General features: G+C 37.7%; 1 protein-coding gene across 1 annotated transcript in view; it reads left to right on the top strand.

The window, feature by feature from the left end:
• The window catches only part of DLG2 (discs large MAGUK scaffold protein 2), a 767,759-nt gene that overhangs the window by 476,233 nt on the left and 272,173 nt on the right, over positions 1-19,353 (top strand). Inside the window, exon 8 of the mRNA XM_072398627.1 lies at positions 12,191-12,315. Coding sequence (XP_072254728.1) covers positions 12,191-12,315 — 125 coding nt within the window. The remainder of the gene's footprint in view (positions 1-12,190; positions 12,316-19,353) is intronic.

The following is a 19,353-nucleotide window of genomic DNA, read 5'->3' as shown; positions in this document are numbered from 1 at the left end:
ATCCATTGGGAACACCAGTCCCATTGACACTTAGGCCCTGATTTACTAAAGTTCTCCAAGGCTGGAGAGAATACACTTTCATCAGTGAAGCTGGGTAATCCAGAAAACCTGGAATGGATTTCATAAAGGTCATTCGCTATTTGTTAGCAAACGTTTTCAATCCTGGACCAGATCCATTTCAGGTTTGCTGGATCACCCAGCTTCACTGATGAAAATGTATTCTGTCCAGCCCTGGAGAACTTTAATAAATTAGGGCCTTAGAAAGAGAGAAAATTACCCTTTTATGTAAAAGTTTCTCTTCCTGTTGCATCTTTGGGATAGGATTTGAAGGGCATTTCCCCCAATAGGACTGAGACAAGAAAAGAAGAGTTTCAATCCTTCCCTTCCCAAATATTTTTTTTTAATTTTTGTCATTTTTAGTTAATTTTTATTTTGGTTTTCCTTTTTTTTCTTTTTATTACTGCTTCCAGCAACATCTGCCAACCAAGCGATACCAAATCCTAACACATCCATTTGTGGCTCCATTATTCAAACATACGAGGGATGGTATGTTGAAATTTTAGCTGTATATTACGGAGGTAATTTTACAATCAGCGTTAAAGGAATGATTTTCACCTAATTATCTTTCTCAGTAGTGTCTGCCACTGTTGCCTCCCGAATACTAATAGAGATATTAAAATTATTAGTGACTGTGTGGCTTTAGCTTCTTGCGATTTCATTGTTCGCATTTAATTAGGAATGAATCTTTAAAGCGGTGGACTGTGAAGCCGAAAGTTCTTTTACGACCATCAGTTCTTTGGAATATCGCTGCGGCCGGAGATTTAATTGCCGTAATGGTTGGGCTGCATGTTTTTGACCCAAAACAATGTAATGTTTCTGTTCTTTGCCTAAAGTTGAGATTTCAGTGCAAGTCTTTTAGTTTTCTTTATTCGTACCGCACAAATGCTATGCTGCAGTATTAAAGCTGAACACCGGGCAAACAGCTAAATACAAGAATGAACTACGTAGATGTGAATTGTTTGGCTGCCAATGGATTTTCCTTTCAGTCTGTACAATTACAAATTCTGTATCCTGTGTCAGCTTTGGCACGTCCCATGGTCTGGCCACATCTCACATTAATTTTCGTAACCGTGAAGTGACCAGTACCAACCCTTGCTAGACTCCAAAAAGCCGTACGGATTAACGCATTTACTCTCCTTCTCTGATTATAAGCACACCAGCAGGAGACTGCTTCTAGCAGATGCTCCAAATTACACTAAGAGAACTGCTTCCTAAGATTAATGTAGATAATGAACAACCCCAATGCACCTGTAAGTGCAATATCCAAGAAACACACTCCAATCGTTACTCAAATTACTCCTATCGTTACCCAAAATGTACCTCTCTCAAGCTCCCCTGAGGAAGCTGATAAGGTGAAAAGCGTTGGGTCATTAAGAACTGAATAGGATGATGTTACTACAAAAATTGGAGTGTTTGTATAGAGTACCCCTATAGAGTACCCCTATAGAGTAGTATAGTTGTATACACCCCTATGTTACCTCGTGTTTAGAAATGAGGTAGGGGGTAACTAAGATTACTTAACTGTTTGTTTCTGAAAAAGAATTGAAAATAAGATTTATTGTTTGTGTTTGCAAAATAAGATAAATATCCCCCCCCCCCCCCCCCCCGAAACGTTTGTCTGTTTCTCTTTCTCTTTTTCCTCAAGATATGTTGCAATGTATAGGGGTTGACTATGTTAACCAATGACTGACTATAAGGGAACATAACCATACTCAATTAGTTTTATTATCACATCCCCATTTACCAACACCTACTCACAGTAACTGGAGCTGCAGTGTGCTCAAACCACAGCACACATACACAATATTCCTACCTTCTTATCAATATCACCTAAATATTGTAAACCCAAAGTTGGATTGCTTACCACTAGCCATCTGCTGATTTTCTTTCAGTTCTTATTGTTTTATCAGAATGGAAGAAAAAATCAACCCGTGTGTGCTAGACTTCAGTAATGGGTTGCCCAATGATAGGTGCCATTGATATGTGGTATTTGACCTAACCCAGTGTGACCAGTCTGCCCATGAAATAGTGAGGTCCATGAAGTGACCAGGAATGGGAATTATGGAGTATTATAAAAGAACACAGTCAATGAAAACCCAGTGTAGAAGGATCAAGCTTGGCTAACCGAATGCAGCTTCTGCTGGCCTTCAGCAGACATGCAATACAGTATATGGAACTTTTTTCACCTTCATTTGTATTCACATCCATCTCTTGTTATAAATCACAGACCTCGGATTCATCAAAGATATTACTCAGATCCGACCTGCCGAGAGTCATGAGGATGTCATTGGTAGTTTGACATTTCTAGCTTTACTTCTGAAAACTTTTCAGCTTTCATAAGTGTTTTTGTTTGAAGATGGAAAAGTGAACTGTATACAAGAACAGCAAGACTTGTACAGATTGCCTTAGAAAAAAGTGTTGACTAAGAGATGCAGAGATGAATGGAAAGACACAGTTGCTAAGAAATTCTATTCTGCCCACAGTCAACTTCAGCTTTTTTAATATTGATTTAATAATAATGACTTTCTGCAGAATTGTTTGTGTGCAGTAGCTTGGCTGTTTATCGCTGTGGTACACCGGAATGTTCTATGACTTGTAAGACCAAGACACAGAATCAACTAACCATTTCTTCCATTATAAGGGCATCTACGCGTTTTAGTGTCCCTTCTGGTCAGTTCCTGGGCAACTTTTGGTTGTGACTTTTCCACCTGCAAAAGTAATGAGCAAATTTTGTTTAAATTTTGCAAACCAACTGAAGATAAATGAGGAGGTAACTAGAATGTACAACATCTATGGTGTATTGAATATAGGCAATTTGAGTGGCCCCGGAATCACTTAAAGTCATGATGTGCATGAATGCTGTGCATTATGGCAAACTCTTAGTTTATCCCCCTCGAGAACGTCTGGCCTCTATTTTGTCTCCTCTTTGCCATATTTTCTAGAACCTGGCATCTTTTTTCTCTAGCCACTGATGATGCAGTATGTAGAATCTGTTATAATTACCGTACTCTGAAGCTTAAAGTGGAAATAAACCTGCAATACAAACTGTTCCGTCTCAGGGCGCCACCACCTTTTTTCTTGTTCTCTTACTGAAAATGATCTTTGGCTATATTATTGGTCGGTATGACATAACTCTCACACAGGAGCACAGAAATTCATTATTCCCGACATGCACAGGGGAAACTGGGAATGCTGGATATCCTGGCATGCACAGCACAACTTTTTTGACAGGTTCCTGGGGCGATCAAGCAGGTAGGAGTTATTTTTGTAGGAGGGACACGGCACAATATTTAATAATTATATACTTAATCATGCATTTTTAGAAGTTGAACTTTAATTCTGTTTTCCAACTCTGGTCAGGTATAAAGTTCACAACTTCTGTTATTAATAATACATTATCAAACATGTTTTAAAAATGTTAAGGTGTAGGTACCTTAATTTGGTCTGGTTTAGGTTTACAGTCCCTGTATAGCAGAAGTTTAGTTAAGAGAGGAAAGAGCAACACAAAAAGCCAATAGGCTTGATTTATTAAAACTCTCCAATGTTGGAGAAGATAGACTATTATGGGAGAACCTGGGTGATCCAACAAACCTGGAATGGTTCTGGTTCAGGATGAAAAATCTAATCCAACTGATAGCAGAATTTTTCCAGAAATCCAGGTTTGCTGGATCACCCATGATAGTCTATCTTTTCCAGTCTTGGAGTGCTTTAACAAATCAAACCCAATCAGTTAATGTGCTGATAAAAGTCAGGCTATTAGAGAGACAATACAGAGCAATGAGTTTGTGACTTGGCTCTCCTATCACTGTGTGGGGTGGGTGCTGGGGCACCAGGGTTTAGAAGGATTGGGGTGACCCATCTTGGTCATCAATAGTAACAATAGCAGCTAAAGCTGTAATTTTACTCCTTTTTAGGAATTTTTTTTTGCAATTTTGCTTTAACCACAATAAAGAAATGTTTCCAGTCTGAGTTGTCTGTCTAAATCTCATGAATGTAATGCAGATTTGTTGGCAGGTAAAGTATTAAAATACATAAATTTACATCATTAGGGCTTAATAAATGGAGCACCAGGTCTCTTCTAGCATCTGTCCAAAATATAAATGTTGGGCAAACTCACTCTATAAAAATGTCTTCGGGCGGCAGCACGAGTTCATTATGCATGGTGTACTGGTCTGTGACAGTGAGTTCCAGAACTCCTTAGAAAGTCAGATTATTCTCTAGAGTTTTTTGAAGTGACATAAAATCTATACGTAGTCCTTTATGTTAAAGCTATCTCGCCTGGAGTGAAACTTTTGATCTCTCCCTCTTGAGACAACTATAATTATGGCAACAATCCTTTCAGCTTAGAGGATGTATTGGAGCAAGAATACAGAAAATCCTTAATGAGTTTGAAATGTATAGTCCCTTATATCTCCAAAATGTGCTGTTACCATAATATTGATTGCTAAGAGCCATACACAAAGCTAATCATTTACAAAGGAATATAATTGTATCTTAAAGAATTTGATTCAGGATCAGATTTGCCAGTGCTATATCCAATACAAAATGGAATTTTATGTCTAATATGCAATTATTACTCTAAGCTCCTTAAAGAAAACTTTGCACTTAAACTTGCACTTCCCTTATAATATATTGAACCTCCCCCACCTGAAATTATTGCATTATAACTGAAAAGTAAAAGAAATATTGAAAAAATGGAAAATATATTTATCTTGCCCTGGACTTCTGAACTGAAAACCTTAATAGTCACCATTATCTGGCTAGATCCTAGGATTGCTAAGGACCCATTTACATTCATGAGGTTCAAGTTGGGTAATGTGTGTTACATAACACGAAAACATTTATTAAGACAACTTATTTAAAAAAAAAGGGAGGAAGGACAAAGAACAGTCCCCTTATACCAGGGAGAGTTGGAAGGTATGAAATGGGAAGATCCTTTCAAATACCGACTGGGAGACATGAGGAAAGACAGTCCTTCCAAATCAAAGACAGTAAGGAGATATCTCAGAATGATAAACTTTAGGTATGAGGTCAGTCATGGTGAGGAATAGAGCTTCCAGATTATGGATAGTTGGGAGGTATGAAGAAGGACAGTCCTTCCAAATCAGAGACAATTGTGAGGTACAAAGAGGGACAGTCCTTCCAAATCAGAGACACCTAAAATTTATAAAAAGGACAGTCCCTCTAAATCAACGAGAGTTGGTTGGTTACCAAGAGGAGAGTCCTTTCAAATTAGAAACAGTTGGGAGGTATGAAAAGGGACAGTCCTTCAAAATCAGAGACACTTGAAAGGTATTAAAAGGACAGTCCTTCTAAATCAAAGAGAGTTGGTGGTTATCAAGAGGACAGTCCCTCCAAATCAGACACCGTTGGAATGTATGAAAGAGACAGTCGTTTAAAACTAGGCACAGCTGAAAGGTATGAAGAGAGGCAGTTCCTCTAAATCAGAGATTGTTGGGCTGTGTAAAAAAGAATAGTCACTTTAAATCAGAGACAGTGGGACAGTGTAAAGAGGAAATGTCCCTCAAAATCTTGCCAAAAAATTGCAAGGCATGAAAAGGGACAGTCTCTCCAAATCAGAGACAGTTGGGAAGTTTGGGACAGTCCCTCCAAATCAGAGATATTACAATTATTCCATTAGGTCAATCAAATATTTTCCTGATAGATGCTACATAAATGAATTGCCCTGTAAACATGAAGGATTTCACCAGGTAGATGGCAAAATGATTTGGTACATAAATGCATTAAGAATGTAGCAAAGCATAAAGAGTTATTTTCCCAGCACAAGACTCATTAGGCACTCATGTGGCACTAAATCAAATGTAGCCAATTCACAAGGGGGTTGCGTAAGGGCTCGGGGACACGTTGTGCATCACCGTAATGAAACAAGCCCCGAAGCTGACGGCAGTTTAAACTCCCACATAGAATGACTGTCCCTAATCCTGCTGCATTATTCATGCCGAGCCAATTCCTCATAATTTATGTAATTTTTGTTTTTTTTTACTCGCGTTTTTTGCAACGTTCTGCACTGTCCTTTCAGGATGAATATGTTTCATTGCAACTTATCTTAACGTTTTCGCCTTTCGTGTTGTTAATGACCTAATTAGCATGTAAAGGGGACTGCGGGAGAAAGTTTAATCATACTAGTTTGTAAGGAGACCGGTCACAAGTTATAACCATTCCCACTTGAATTCATAACTTGCGACTTGGAGAGAAGCGTTCGGAAATTGCCTTTATGTGGTTGGCTGAGCTGAGGATGATAAGGCACCTCTGGCAGGTAGATACGCCTTCCCCACTTCTGCCAGAATTAAGCACGTAGGATGGGACTGGAAACCTGGCAACTTTAGCATTGGCCAGGTGGTCTGGCAGATGATAGTTGTGTCAGTTTAAATTGGAACTTTACAGGCTGTATTTATAAAGCAGGGAATTTGAACTGGAGTGAATCTTTTAGGTCCATGTGTTTCATTGACGTGATATAATATACAAATGTAATCTGAATAAAAACTAAACTAACAAAATCTAAAAAGAAAAATAACAAATTGGCTCCAAACCCAAGCACAAAGATCTCACAAATTGTCATTCTAGTTGTTAATAATCCTGGGTAACCCTGCCAAGAAGATCAAGACACTTTAGGCACTTCCTAAAAAACAACTGTTTGCCATTTGTACTGGGGGAGACAACTGGCTATTTGCGGAGCAAAGAGTAAGGTAAGCATTTCTCTATGTTATATCCCACTGGAATGAATAAACAATAGCTCATTAAAATCTCATTGGATTCTTTTTTAAAAAAAGCATATATAAATGTAACATAAGTTAATAAAATAAATGCAAAAAGGCTTGAATTAAATAACATATAGTTAGTCAGGTTGAAACAGAGAAGTCTAGAAGTCCATCAAGTTCAACCAACAGAAACGAATGAATAAAAAATAAAAGTACACATACATCTATGTTTAATATATGACAATAAATATAATAAAAAATCTGCATCTACTCAGAAATGTACACATAACAATATACTAACTATTGATCTAGAGGAAAGTTCAAAATTCCTAAACTGTGGTCCAATTTCTATTTGATTTGTAAGGCATTGTTGTTATTATTGGTATTTTTTTGCAAAGAAAAAAATGGTAAGGGGTATGGCTATGAAAGTGCATCCCTAGCAATTGTTTTTAAATGGGGAATGGTTTGCTTGTTGCTCTCTATGTCCTCATTAGGTAGGTAAGTCCTCATTGTTCTGGTGGCCAATCTCATCTACAATGAAAATAAAAGAATACAAAAGTTGATCACAGAACAAGAGAAGAAATATTTCAATGTTGACACTTGTTTTGGGAACACCTTTCTAACAGAAGATCCCTCTTTGTGGGAGATTTCCTCTAATTTGTTGCTTCCCTAATACAAAAAGTGAAAAAAAAAATCTCTCCCTATGATACCCAAACAGCATACAATAAACTTGTAAGAAACAGTGCAAGTGCCCAGAGTCCAGTAAGGGTTTTTATGAAATCTTTTTAGAATAGAATATGGCTATGGTCACACTGGTTGTGGTGCTGTTACTGCTTTCTTGTGCAATGGAACCTCTTGGGTGATCCTAGATGTAACCTCCACCCACGGCATCCCCATAGAGAATGAATAGGGGACAGCAGTGAACGGCACCAGTATCAGTTACAGCCGCCAGCTGGCAAATGCTGGTTCTTTAGGAACCAATGCTGTGGTGTGAGAGACAGAGCTTGCCAGCCACCAAGAGCCATGCGGGTTCGCTCAATACTGAGGCAGACCTGAACCTGCCTTTAAACAGCCAAGAAGTTCGAGGAGTTTAGGCATTTCCGCTTCATCATGGCCCAGTACCAGGTGTTTATTGTCCACAGTTCATAATGGCGCCCATTTTCTCTAAAGGAGCCTCTCCACCACGGTTAAAACGTTTTATGAGCAATGAGCATGTGCAGAGCATTTTTTGGAAGGGGGCAATACATTTCTACCCAATCGAAATGCTGCAGGCAAAGGCAGAGGTTTTACCTCTTCTCTCACTAACTTCTACTCTCCTTGGAGTTACAAGGAAGGAATCCAGGAGGGCATTGGGCATTAGAATGGGCACCCACTGATTGAGTGTAGTCAGTGGCAGAACTATGCTGGCATCCTTGGGTGGTGGAGTTTGCACTTACAGCTGGCACTCTAGCTGTATCCAGTGCGGGTCTCCTACACCCCCTTGCTATTGGTACATCGTTGGACAGGGTGAATCTACCCAGTGAGGTGACAGACTGCAATAAAAACCCAGTTTTACCCTTAACTAGATCAATCAAAATGCAGTTTGTATTGTATTTATTTAAACCTGGCTAAATATGGATTTTTTAAATTTAAGTATTCTATTCACAGATGGCACAGTGAAGGTGGCACACAGGAGACCGCAATATATTTACTTTACTTGTAAAATCATTGAGCTTTAAATAACAATGATAACAGATGGTTAGGTATTTTATGATAATTTCCTGTTTGAATTCACAGCGCTTCACACCAAGGATTGTGTTTTGATCTGTTTTCTAAGAAATGTAAAATCCTGTGAGGGTTTTTTAAAGGTAGAAATTTGGACTTCTAAGTTTTTGACTTTCTAACTTCTGATTTTCAAACAGTCTGTGTGTGGATAATAAAAAATATACAATGTACAAAAATGCTTAATAAATTCACAATAGAAGCAACAAAACAATTTAGATCTGGTCCCAGCACTTTGATTTCCCTCTCCTTACCTGCTTTGGGTTTCTTTAGAAATTAGAAGTCTGACAAGCTGCCAATTCACTGCTGGCAGGGGTAACAAAACCATCTACAGAAAGTTACTTTTTTTTGGTTACGTTTATGGTGTTGGTTCTTGTCTTTGTTTCATCAAAGTTGTGTTGAGCCAACCTGTTTGTTAATTATAAATAAATAAATCAAGTTTGTATTTTTCAAGTTACAATTAGTACATACATCAAAGGTACATATTTATTTTAAGTTCAATATCCAAATGCCTGTTATTGTCACAGGGTTTGGATACTTTATTCTAGACATAAGACTCCTTCCAATGTCATACAAAGTACATATAAAGATTAAAAAAAAGTAGTTTTTTTTTTTTTTTTTTTGGCTGCATAAATTACTACATACTCTTTCCTGGTCGTATGGACAAACTACAAGTCTTAGCACATTAGCAGCCCTCTTGGCTGCATAAGAAAGGATATCTTTATTCCTCTCCTCCCTCTCCATTTTCTTTAGGATAAATAGATCTATACCTACTTGACTAGGTTCTCACAAAACCCCTATTTAGGGTATATGAAACAAAAAACATATATATGAATATTAAAACTGGACCTAATCTACTAGGACAACATTTAAACAATCTTTTTGCTTTGGGCTTGGACATATCAAACTGCATGCAGCCTGAATACTGCTTCTTTTACCCCCCTACCTACACTCCAACCAAACAAATCATACAAGCGCTGCAAATTTATACCCCTGAAGAAGCCTATAACAGGCGAAACACGTTGGGAATCATGCGACCTTAACAGGTCCCCTTCTTACCTTGTTTTCAATCTTTATATGTACTTTGTATGACATTGGAAGGAGTCTTATGTCTAGATTAAAGTATCCAAACCATGTGACAATTACAGGCATTTGATATTGAACTTAAAAGAAGTATGTACCTTTGATGTATGTACTAATTTTAACTTGAAAAATACACACTTGATTTATTTTGCACAAAAACCTCCTGAGCCTGATACCTCTTTCTTTCCCCCTCTCCCCCTTATACCTATACTATGAGCTATAAATACTTTTTTGGACTGTAAACTTTAGGGCTTGTTTGGACAGATAGGGAGGTTGTGGTGCGGTCTCTGCATCCTCATACCAATGAGCAATTCTACAGTTGAGGTCCTACATTAAATACCTTATCCATGGCTGCCTTTAAGAAATCAATGGGGGCAAAAGTAAGCTGTTCAATACCACCTGCTGAAAAATGTTTAAATGCTGGTGTGTTAAAAACCAATGCAGTAGTGCCAGTAACAAGATGGCAGCTGCCGGGAAATGCTTTGTAACCACTGTTTCAGTTGGTGGTCCAAACAAACCTATAAAGCGAAACAAAACTCATTGGATCTTCATCTATCCTTGTTCCGTAGCAGGTCATGCCATCTTCTTCCTTCTTCTCTTCCACATTCTCTGGCCTCTGATTGGCCGTGCGGTGATGACATAACTTCTTAACATGCATTGATAACGTATAAAAGTAGAGTTCTTCAAGGCATTTGTTACAAGAGAGTATATATAATGCCAACCCCAAATATATATAAACAAAAAATGTAAATGAGAGACAGAGGGTTTTTTTAGGCAAAAAAGAATAATATATTCACTATATAAAATAATAGCATACATATTAACAAAAAAAAGTGAAGGTAATCAAACCACTAGGTGCCGCTTGACAGGATATATCCTAACCAGGTATGATATGGGGCTTACAAATTGCCCTGAAAAAAAAAATCTATATGTAGCATCCAAATAAAATGATTGCAGCCATCTTTAATAACCCCACGCATTTCACCAGAGAGCAGGGGTAATGGGGGGCTTGCGAAGCATGGATGAACTAGGGAGCATAAGGGTTCTTTGGACCCCAGATTCTAGCAGAGATAAGAGATTACCTTGGTTGTCATATTTATCAGTTCCAAAGCTGATTCCAACGTATGACAGCAGAAAGGGCTGTTAATGTGGCAGCTACAAAACTCCTTTATTTGCCTCCTACCATGCACAGCCAAAGTCAACTTTTTTTGCAAAATTTTAGGAATAATAGTATTGGCCAAAAGAGCTATCTAGTTGTCAACACTGTGTCTCTAAAAATACACATTGAATTATCATGAACTAGTTGAATGTGCCATACATCTGAGGCAATTAACAAGTTGGCTGTGTGAGCAATTTTCGATCCGCCATTTGATAATAGGCAATTAATGATCATTAGCCCCCAGGTTAAAGAAAACACACTGTACTAATGCATCTGATACTGGTATACGAGTAATATAGAGAAAGTATTCTACAGAATGGGAAAATTTTGAGTACTGGTACAGGGTATTGAATAGTCATATGCAATTCTGCTACCTGGTTTGAATTAGACTGATTTCATTGGTTTCCTAAATCATTTAGAACATATATATCTTATTCAGTTCTTCTAATCATCCTTCTTGGACAAAAAGGTAATCCAAATTCTCTTTGGATGTGCTGCATTATTCATGAATGTGTACTTTTTATTGCAACATACCAACATGTCCAATCCATCCCCTTTCAATAAGAAACCCAAAAAACAGTTGCTTACAATTGTTTGGCTCCTGTGTCATCGGAAAGCACGCTGGAGCGGGAGGTAAAAATTCACGCTGTGGATTCCATGTGCGAGCCACATAGAGTGCACATCTTTTATTCCTGCCTCCCTAGAACACTAATTTTTGATGACTCTTTCCAATGAAACGTCCTAAAGATGAACAGATATTCTGTATTATGTGTCTTTACCTCCCCTGAAGAAGCCTAAATGGCGAAACGCGTCGAGAATTGAAACAACATTGATCTTTTTGGATCTATACTGTAATTCAAAGTATCTATAGTAGTGGAATAGCAATACTATGTCCAGTGCCATTCCGACTCAAGTCAACTCAATAATGTAAAATTAACTTTGAAAGTAAACATTTTTATAATAATAATATAGTCCGTTTGGGTCTAGCATATATCTTTGTATGTGCATGAACAACAAGGAATCTTCAGCATTTTTCCCTATATTCAGGTATTAGAGGAGATTTTTTGTTACTTTGGAAAGATTAACCTCCAGCTGAAGCTAGGAGAGGGGGTACTTCATTTGTCCTCCACTGATGGCTCTGCCAAATGACTACTACACAGTATTACAGCATGGTCCTATCATTTCTTACTATCCAATCATAGAAATGTTATTAGAGGTGCATAAAAAGTATATAGAATTATAGTTAAAATTTCATCCTTTAAACCACAGAAAGCACGCTATCATCCAAGTCTGTCAAATAAAAATAATCACAAATATATAACGTTTTCTTTATTGCACTCTCTGTTTAGTTTGTAATCTTTAAATACATTACCATGTGTATTCTGATTTGTATTTTTTATTGTTTTAGGGAAATTCTGGCCTTGGATTTAGCATTGCTGGAGGTATAGATAATCCTCACGTAGGAGACGATCCGGGCATTTTTATTACAAAGATTATCCCAGGAGGGGCGGCAGCGGAAGATGGAAGACTCAGGTGAGGACAGATAAAAAATCACTTTTGGTATTTATGTTGCCATTGTAAAGTAGTCAAAAGTGTAAAATTGGTGAATGCATTGCTCCCTATTTAAAGGCAATATGTTTTAAGATAAATTTTAGAGCAAACTCTTTGTGAATAACAGACTATATGGCCATAACAATCATTTAAAAAAGTAAAGATGTGATTTCCCCTAGCTCTCTTCATACCATTGCAGGCAATTGTTGGTCAACTAAAATTAAAAAAATAAAACCCTGCATACCTTTGTTCCCTACAAAAGTTGATTTAACCACTAGATGCAGTTGCACATAAGCAAACAAATTAAGTGCAGCTCTTCATATACAGTTGACTTTACTAAAGCAAATATGCAACCTAATTTACTTTCTAGTTTGCGAAATTTGCAAAATAATTTGAATTTGTTTGGCATTAGTATTTAATTTCCTAGAGATTTAAATCTCTAAACCACTAGATGCCTTTCCTTATGTGGTTTGTCCTCAGGTTTGCAACTTGTTTTACATATTATTTCCATTGGTTTTTTTAAACATCATCCTCTGCATCCATTTGTTCCCTACAAATGTAAAACCCTAATTTAGGTATTAGATGGTGCTGTAAATACAATCATAATATGACCAAAAGAAAAAGTGCTTTTTTAAAATAAAAAATCATATATATCTAAAGATATTACGTGATCCGAATATAAACTGAGGTACCTACTTTTACCTGAAAAAATAGGGATGATTGCATTGACTCAAGTATAAACCTAAGGCGCTGATAAAATTCAAAACAGTAAACAAAAAAATGCCAATATGTAAATGAAAACTTAAAATACAATTAAAAATCACATGGGCTCATTTTTTTTTTTTTTTTATTAGTTTACCCTTTTTACAGGTGACATTAATATAAATCAAGATTCTTTTTCTAAAAGCATTTTCAGGTCAAAAAATTCTTGGTTTATACTCAAAAATATATGGTGTGTTGTTTTGAGCATCATCCTCTGCATCCATATTTTCTATACAGATGTGAATACAGCCATTATATGACCAAAAGAGAAAAAAGACACTTTCTATTTTTTTTTAAAGTCATTACTTTATCAGCACTGTTTAACATAAGTTTTCTTTTGTTATTTAAATACCACCTACTGTGCCACTTTTTCCCGTCAAAGGTCAATTTCCTATCCGGGCACTAGATGGTCCAGTGCACACAGCAGTTACATGTAAATGTTATAACTTAATTAAAAAAAATATGTTTACTGGGGCTTTTAAAACTCATAAAAGTTGCCCCTTCATTTTGTGTGATTTGCTATTTGATTTGTGTCTTGTTTGACAACAGTTTTCTTTGGTTTATAAACATTGCCTCCTGCATCCTTTTGTTCCCTACAAATGTAAATCGCTAATTCTGCCACTGGAAGCTGCTGCGTATAAAACAAATATATTCTCACTATCGCCAGTAGAAAAACCCAGATCAATGAGATGTGGCGGCTTCTAAAATGGTTTGCTCCCCTTTATTCCCATGCATCCCTTAGCTCCTTATAGACCTGAATCTCTAGCTTAGACACTAGATGGCGCTGTGTATTTAGCAACTCTATGATTTGTAGCATGAATAGGATAAACTGCATCCTGGAGTTGTAGGAGGTGTTGGATTTCAAATAACTCACACCATCTCTCCTGATTGTTTACAATCTGTTTGACCATTCTCTATTTGGTTTAAAAAGGTGGCCAAAGAAGCTGCACCTTTTCTTTAAAAAATGGTTTATTTTTTTTATCCCCCATATCTCATTCAATGAATAAATAAACCGATGCTACCTGCTAGCTGTTTGGAAAATCTGAATAATGCTAATGCTTTCTGAAACCCATTAATGTGCACTTACCCAGCCACAAATATGAATCCAAGGTAGATAATTACATTAGATTCCACAGGGAAGTCAAACTTTGTCATTATTTATTGTGAAATGACTATTTCAACATCACCTCATTTATAGACGTCTACTAGACGTGTTTCAGGCTTCCGAAAATCATCGACATTCAACAGCTGCTTGTGTTTATTTTGTTCTGTCGTTTTTTTCCGCTTTATGTGCTCAGAAATATAATTTTGTTCTAGAGAAAAATTGCAGATAAAAAAAATCAGGTTTGTTCGATGCTGTGTGATTAGTAAAGCAAATGCAGGAAAATTAATAAAATAAACATCACACTTGACAAACATGAGTGAGCAGAGATTGAAAATTCTCATTTGACTGAAAATTATAATCATGAATTACAATTGTGATTTTTTTTTTATTTGTTGTTGACATGCCCTGCATAATTCTAGAGAAGTGGTTCCTAACCTGAGGTATGCAAAGCCTACGGGTACGATGAGAGATTTACAGGGAACCTCAGGGGCTGGTTCTAAGGTGACAGGTCATCGTTTTGCTCCTCCCAGGCTGTGACATCATTAAACTGGTGCAGTGGTCATAATGTGATTGGTGGATGGTGATCTGTATACCACAACATAATATTGTTAGGATCTTCAGCTGTAATCCATCGCAGTGCAGCACACATCCCCAGTTTCCCTTTAGCCCTGGATGTGCCATCTTAGCATACCCAGCACATACATTAAGGCTGTTTGCAGATGAAGAGGATTTGAGTTGCTGGCTACATTTCTACTGGTTCTTTATAGCTTTTCGGCTCTCAGAAACCAGTTGCACATTGTAGCGTTGAGTCTGGCTGACCTACTAGTTGTGTGAGTACCTGGATTACCTGTTGCTGACTCTGCCTGGTTCCTGACCCCGTGATTGTTTGCTGTCTGGATCAACTATTGCCTGTGACCCCCCCAAATCTGCTTCGTCATTATCATCAGATCCCTTGTTTGGTAGATTGATCACCTATGTATTAATATTAATATTACTATTATTTATAAATAGTATTTATATAGCGCCAGCATATAACACTGCACTGTACATTAAATAGGGATGATGTCTGGCTGTGTTACCTGGACATGCCTCTGCTAGACTCTCCTGTACTGTGTATCTGTGGATCACCTGAACACTGACCCTGGACTGTTTGATCTCCTATTGTGTCCTTGGACCTCTTGTGAACTCTTGTGTACTTCTGGTCCTCCGTCAGTTCTTTCCCAGACACCAATCATTGCATTCTGAAGTGCTGGGGACAACGGTGATTTGGGACGGTGCAACTGCCTGGCCAAACTATTGCCTGTGACCCTGACTCTGCTTTTTCTTTACCCCTTGATACTTTTTTGGTGGACTGATTACCTATGTTTGTCCTCTGGCTGTATTACCTGGACTTGTCTCCGCTGGACTCTCCTTTTCTGCGTTATCCGTGGATCACCTGGTTAGTGATCCTGGACTGTCTGACCTCCCATTGTGTCCCCTGTCCTGCTCTTGGTTCTCCGTCAAACAACATCCTATGTGCACGGAGTCTTGTGTGAACTCATGTGCTGGCCTCCAGAGTTTGAGCAGGAGCTTGCTATAGGTGAAGAATGTGGAGGTAGATTGGGGAATAGGGCCTAATGAGCACTAGCCCTGGCCCAAGGCCGTGCAAGTATGGAATATAAAACTTGCTTTGGTCAAAGTTTATTTTAAATAAAGACAATAGACCCAATTTATTAAAGCATTCCAAGCCTGGAGAGGATACATTTTCATCAGTAAAGCTGGGCCATCTAGCAAACCTGGAATGGGTCTGCTCCAGGAACAAAAACATTTGCTAAGAAATATAAAATGACTTTTAAGAAATCAATTCCCAGTATGCTGGATCACACAGCTTTACCAATGACAGTGTATGCTCTCTAGTTTTTAAAAGCTTTACTAAATCAAGCCAAATATTTCAGATCATTTTTCTAGTTTTTGTAAGGCTTTTTTTAAATAGGCTATGGCCCAGTGTATGCAGCAAGCTTTTACAAAGCATTTGCTGATTTTCAAGAGCTATGTTAGTGCTTTTAAAATACTATTCAGCTCCAATCTGGAAATGTTAGATGCTGACTGTCACCTTAAATAAGTTGTTAGAAGGCTTTAGTAAGCTATAGCTATTCTAAGTGACATTCAAAAAAAATCTGCAAATATTTTGGTGTAAACTGACCTTTTAGATGTTGTAAATCATTGTTAGCTTTGTTTTAAGGCAATTCTGTTGTTTGAAAAAGTTTCATTACAAAAAACTTTTTGCAAAAATAGACTGTTATCACTTACCTCTCCAGCAGGCAGAGAGTTAAAACTCAAAGCTATGGCCTCCAACAGAACCTTCAACATCCATAACTTCCAGGTTTGTCCAAGGCCTTTATTCACAGCTGCATGTTGTGGATCCACCTGCAGGCCGTCACATTACTACAGGGATCAGAAAGAGAAACCACAATGCAGATGCATAGGATTCACCACCTGCCATGGCTTCGGCATGGTAGGTAAAACAGGGTGTTTTTTATATAATGGCGGTATGAAGCTTCTTCAGCTAGTTTTTGATAGTAGCTAAGTTCAGACTGGCAACCTCCTGGAGAATGATGTAAGAAGAATCTTCTTTTAGGTGAAGGTTTCCACAATGTTTGTTTTCCAAACTTATTGGACTTTTAATGCACCAAAAGTCATTATTCTTTGCACAACATAAATTATAAAAACATAATTTATTATTCATTATAAAGCACACATGAGATATTAGTTGGAAATTTTCATAGATTATATCAATATAATTCTTGCCACGTTTTGCAAGCATTGCTTCTTCCGAAGGCATGGGACATCACAAAAACAATATTGATCATTAGGATAAATTTGCAATGATTGCGAAATGGGTCGAAAAATGAGACTTTTTTGTTAGCACCTACATTGAAAGAATCTATGGAAAAATTGTCAACTAATATCTTATGTATGTCTTTTAATGAATAATAAATTACATTTTATAATTGATGTTTTATAAAAAAAAAATAATGACTTTTCGTGCCTGGAGAATAAACATTGTAGAAACCCTAACTATGTATATGGCACCTAAATTTTATAGCTACCCACAAATCAGTATTTTTTTTTTTAAATAGAGGTTTTTGTAGATTTTTGGTTCAACCAACAGAGTTGCCACAAGTCCAGTAGCAGTGACATGAGCATAAAGTCTGCCAAGGTTGTTTCTTGGCCCTGGTTCTAAAGGGCCCACGTTTGACCTTGCTTACCTTAGAAGCATTTATCATTTTTAAGTGTTCGCTTCAGACATTTTTGTGGATCTCATTTCACATAGCTCCCCAAACAGATTTGCTGGCAAGCGCTTTGTCAGAAAGTTACAAGGTCTTTTGAGATCCCATGAGAAGGACAAAGAAATACTACAAAAGAGCAGAGGAGTAAGCAGATGTGTTATGCGAAATAAGAAAGGGAACAGAGCGTGTTTGGGCGAAGCTCAGCTGTGGCTGAGAACTGCAGAACTTTGATAGTCACATGTGTTCAGCCTAAATTAGCGTCATGCAGTGCCCGAAGCAACACATAGACTTCTCTCCTTGTTTCAACCAAATGACTTAGATCAGAGTGCTGGTCACAGCCTACCCTTTACAAACATGGAGATTGTTTTGTTAACCCCTACTGAAGAAAATCAAGCAAAGATTAATGCTGTAGAATATTTTTGGATGACTTCTGCATACCTGCTGGAAAGGAATAGAAATTTAGTTCACTATTCTGGTCAAGGTCAGTGATCATTCTGTATGGTGATACCTTAGTTTGAGCTTGTTTCTGGAATGTTGGGGTTATTGCAAATCAGAATTCAAAAGTTACATTTGGGCCTATTCATGGTTAAAGCAGACCAAAATTTTTACTTTATAAAAAACATTAGATAACCCTGCCTTGGCAGGAAAGATTGAAGGGGAGCGCAAAGCCTCCTTGCACCTTTTGCAAAGCCTCGATTTCTCGGGTGACGTCAACAAAGATTATGGTGGTACCTGGTACTTCCTCTGCTCTGGGATAAAGGAGGATTCAAGGACAGCGTGGGACCTAATAGAGGTCAGGTGTGGGGTGATCAAGGGGCTCTGCGGAAGTAAAGGTAAGTGGTGTTTTTTTTTTTTTTTTTTTTTTTACAGTTCTGTTTTAGGCACACATTCATTTTTGGAGCATCGATGAGTATTGCTCATCTTGAAGGGCCTGAAATATACCCACCTCATTTTTTTCCAGTGCAAACAGAAACCCAATTTGTTTGTGCTTGAGCTTAGATGTGTTTCTGTACTTATGTTTGCACATTGGGATACCATTGAAACTGAATGAAGACACAAAACAAAACACATACCCTGATACATACCCAAGACTGAAGAAGATAGACAAGAAGATAGACTATCGTGGGAGAACCTGGTTGATCCAGCAATCTGGTAATGGATCTGGTATAGGTTTAAAAACATTTGCAAACTAATAGCAAATGGGTTTTTAGAAATCCATTTCAGGTTTGTTTGATCACCTAAGTTCACCAATGCTATCTTATCCAGTCTTGGAGAGCTTAAAAAAATCAGATCCATTGTGTTGTTGTCCTTTGTTGTGGACCTCTCCGTGTGTTATAATAATGCATGAATAACTCTGGATTTGCCACAAAATAAATCAAAATTGTAATATTGGATAAAAAGAAAGAAAAAAAGAACCTTGATACTTAGGCTTGGGACACTGACACATCATCCCCACACTGACCTTCTATAGGCTGAGATACTGCAATGGGAAGTTGGTGAAGTAATTTAGTAGGCATACACCCCTAGAAGGTGGGGGTTGGCTATCTGCAGATGTCATATGGGCTCATTCCCACTATAGGTTGCTGTTGGTTTTGTTAAACACACATGTGTTGCATGGAACATCACCCTGTGTTGTGCTTAGCACCCCATTCATTTTAAGAGGCTGCCCAGGCCATTATATTACACATAGCCGCATGCTGCTGTCTTCTGTAGTGTGTTGGTAAGGAGTATTATTAGTACCATTAGCAATTATTGGTAACCCAGTGCACCAATGCAAGAGCTGTATTTTGCAAGATGTTACAAGATAGAAATGTGTTCATTAACATGTGCACTAGTAGGAACAAACCCTTTGAGTTCTGTTAGATACATGTATCCTATTTATAT

Source organism: Pyxicephalus adspersus, chromosome 1 (genome assembly GCF_032062135.1).
Source record: "Pyxicephalus adspersus chromosome 1, UCB_Pads_2.0, whole genome shotgun sequence".
NCBI lineage: Eukaryota > Metazoa > Chordata > Amphibia > Anura > Pyxicephalidae > Pyxicephalus > Pyxicephalus adspersus.
This window is presented reverse-complemented; position numbering and strand designations above follow the sequence as displayed.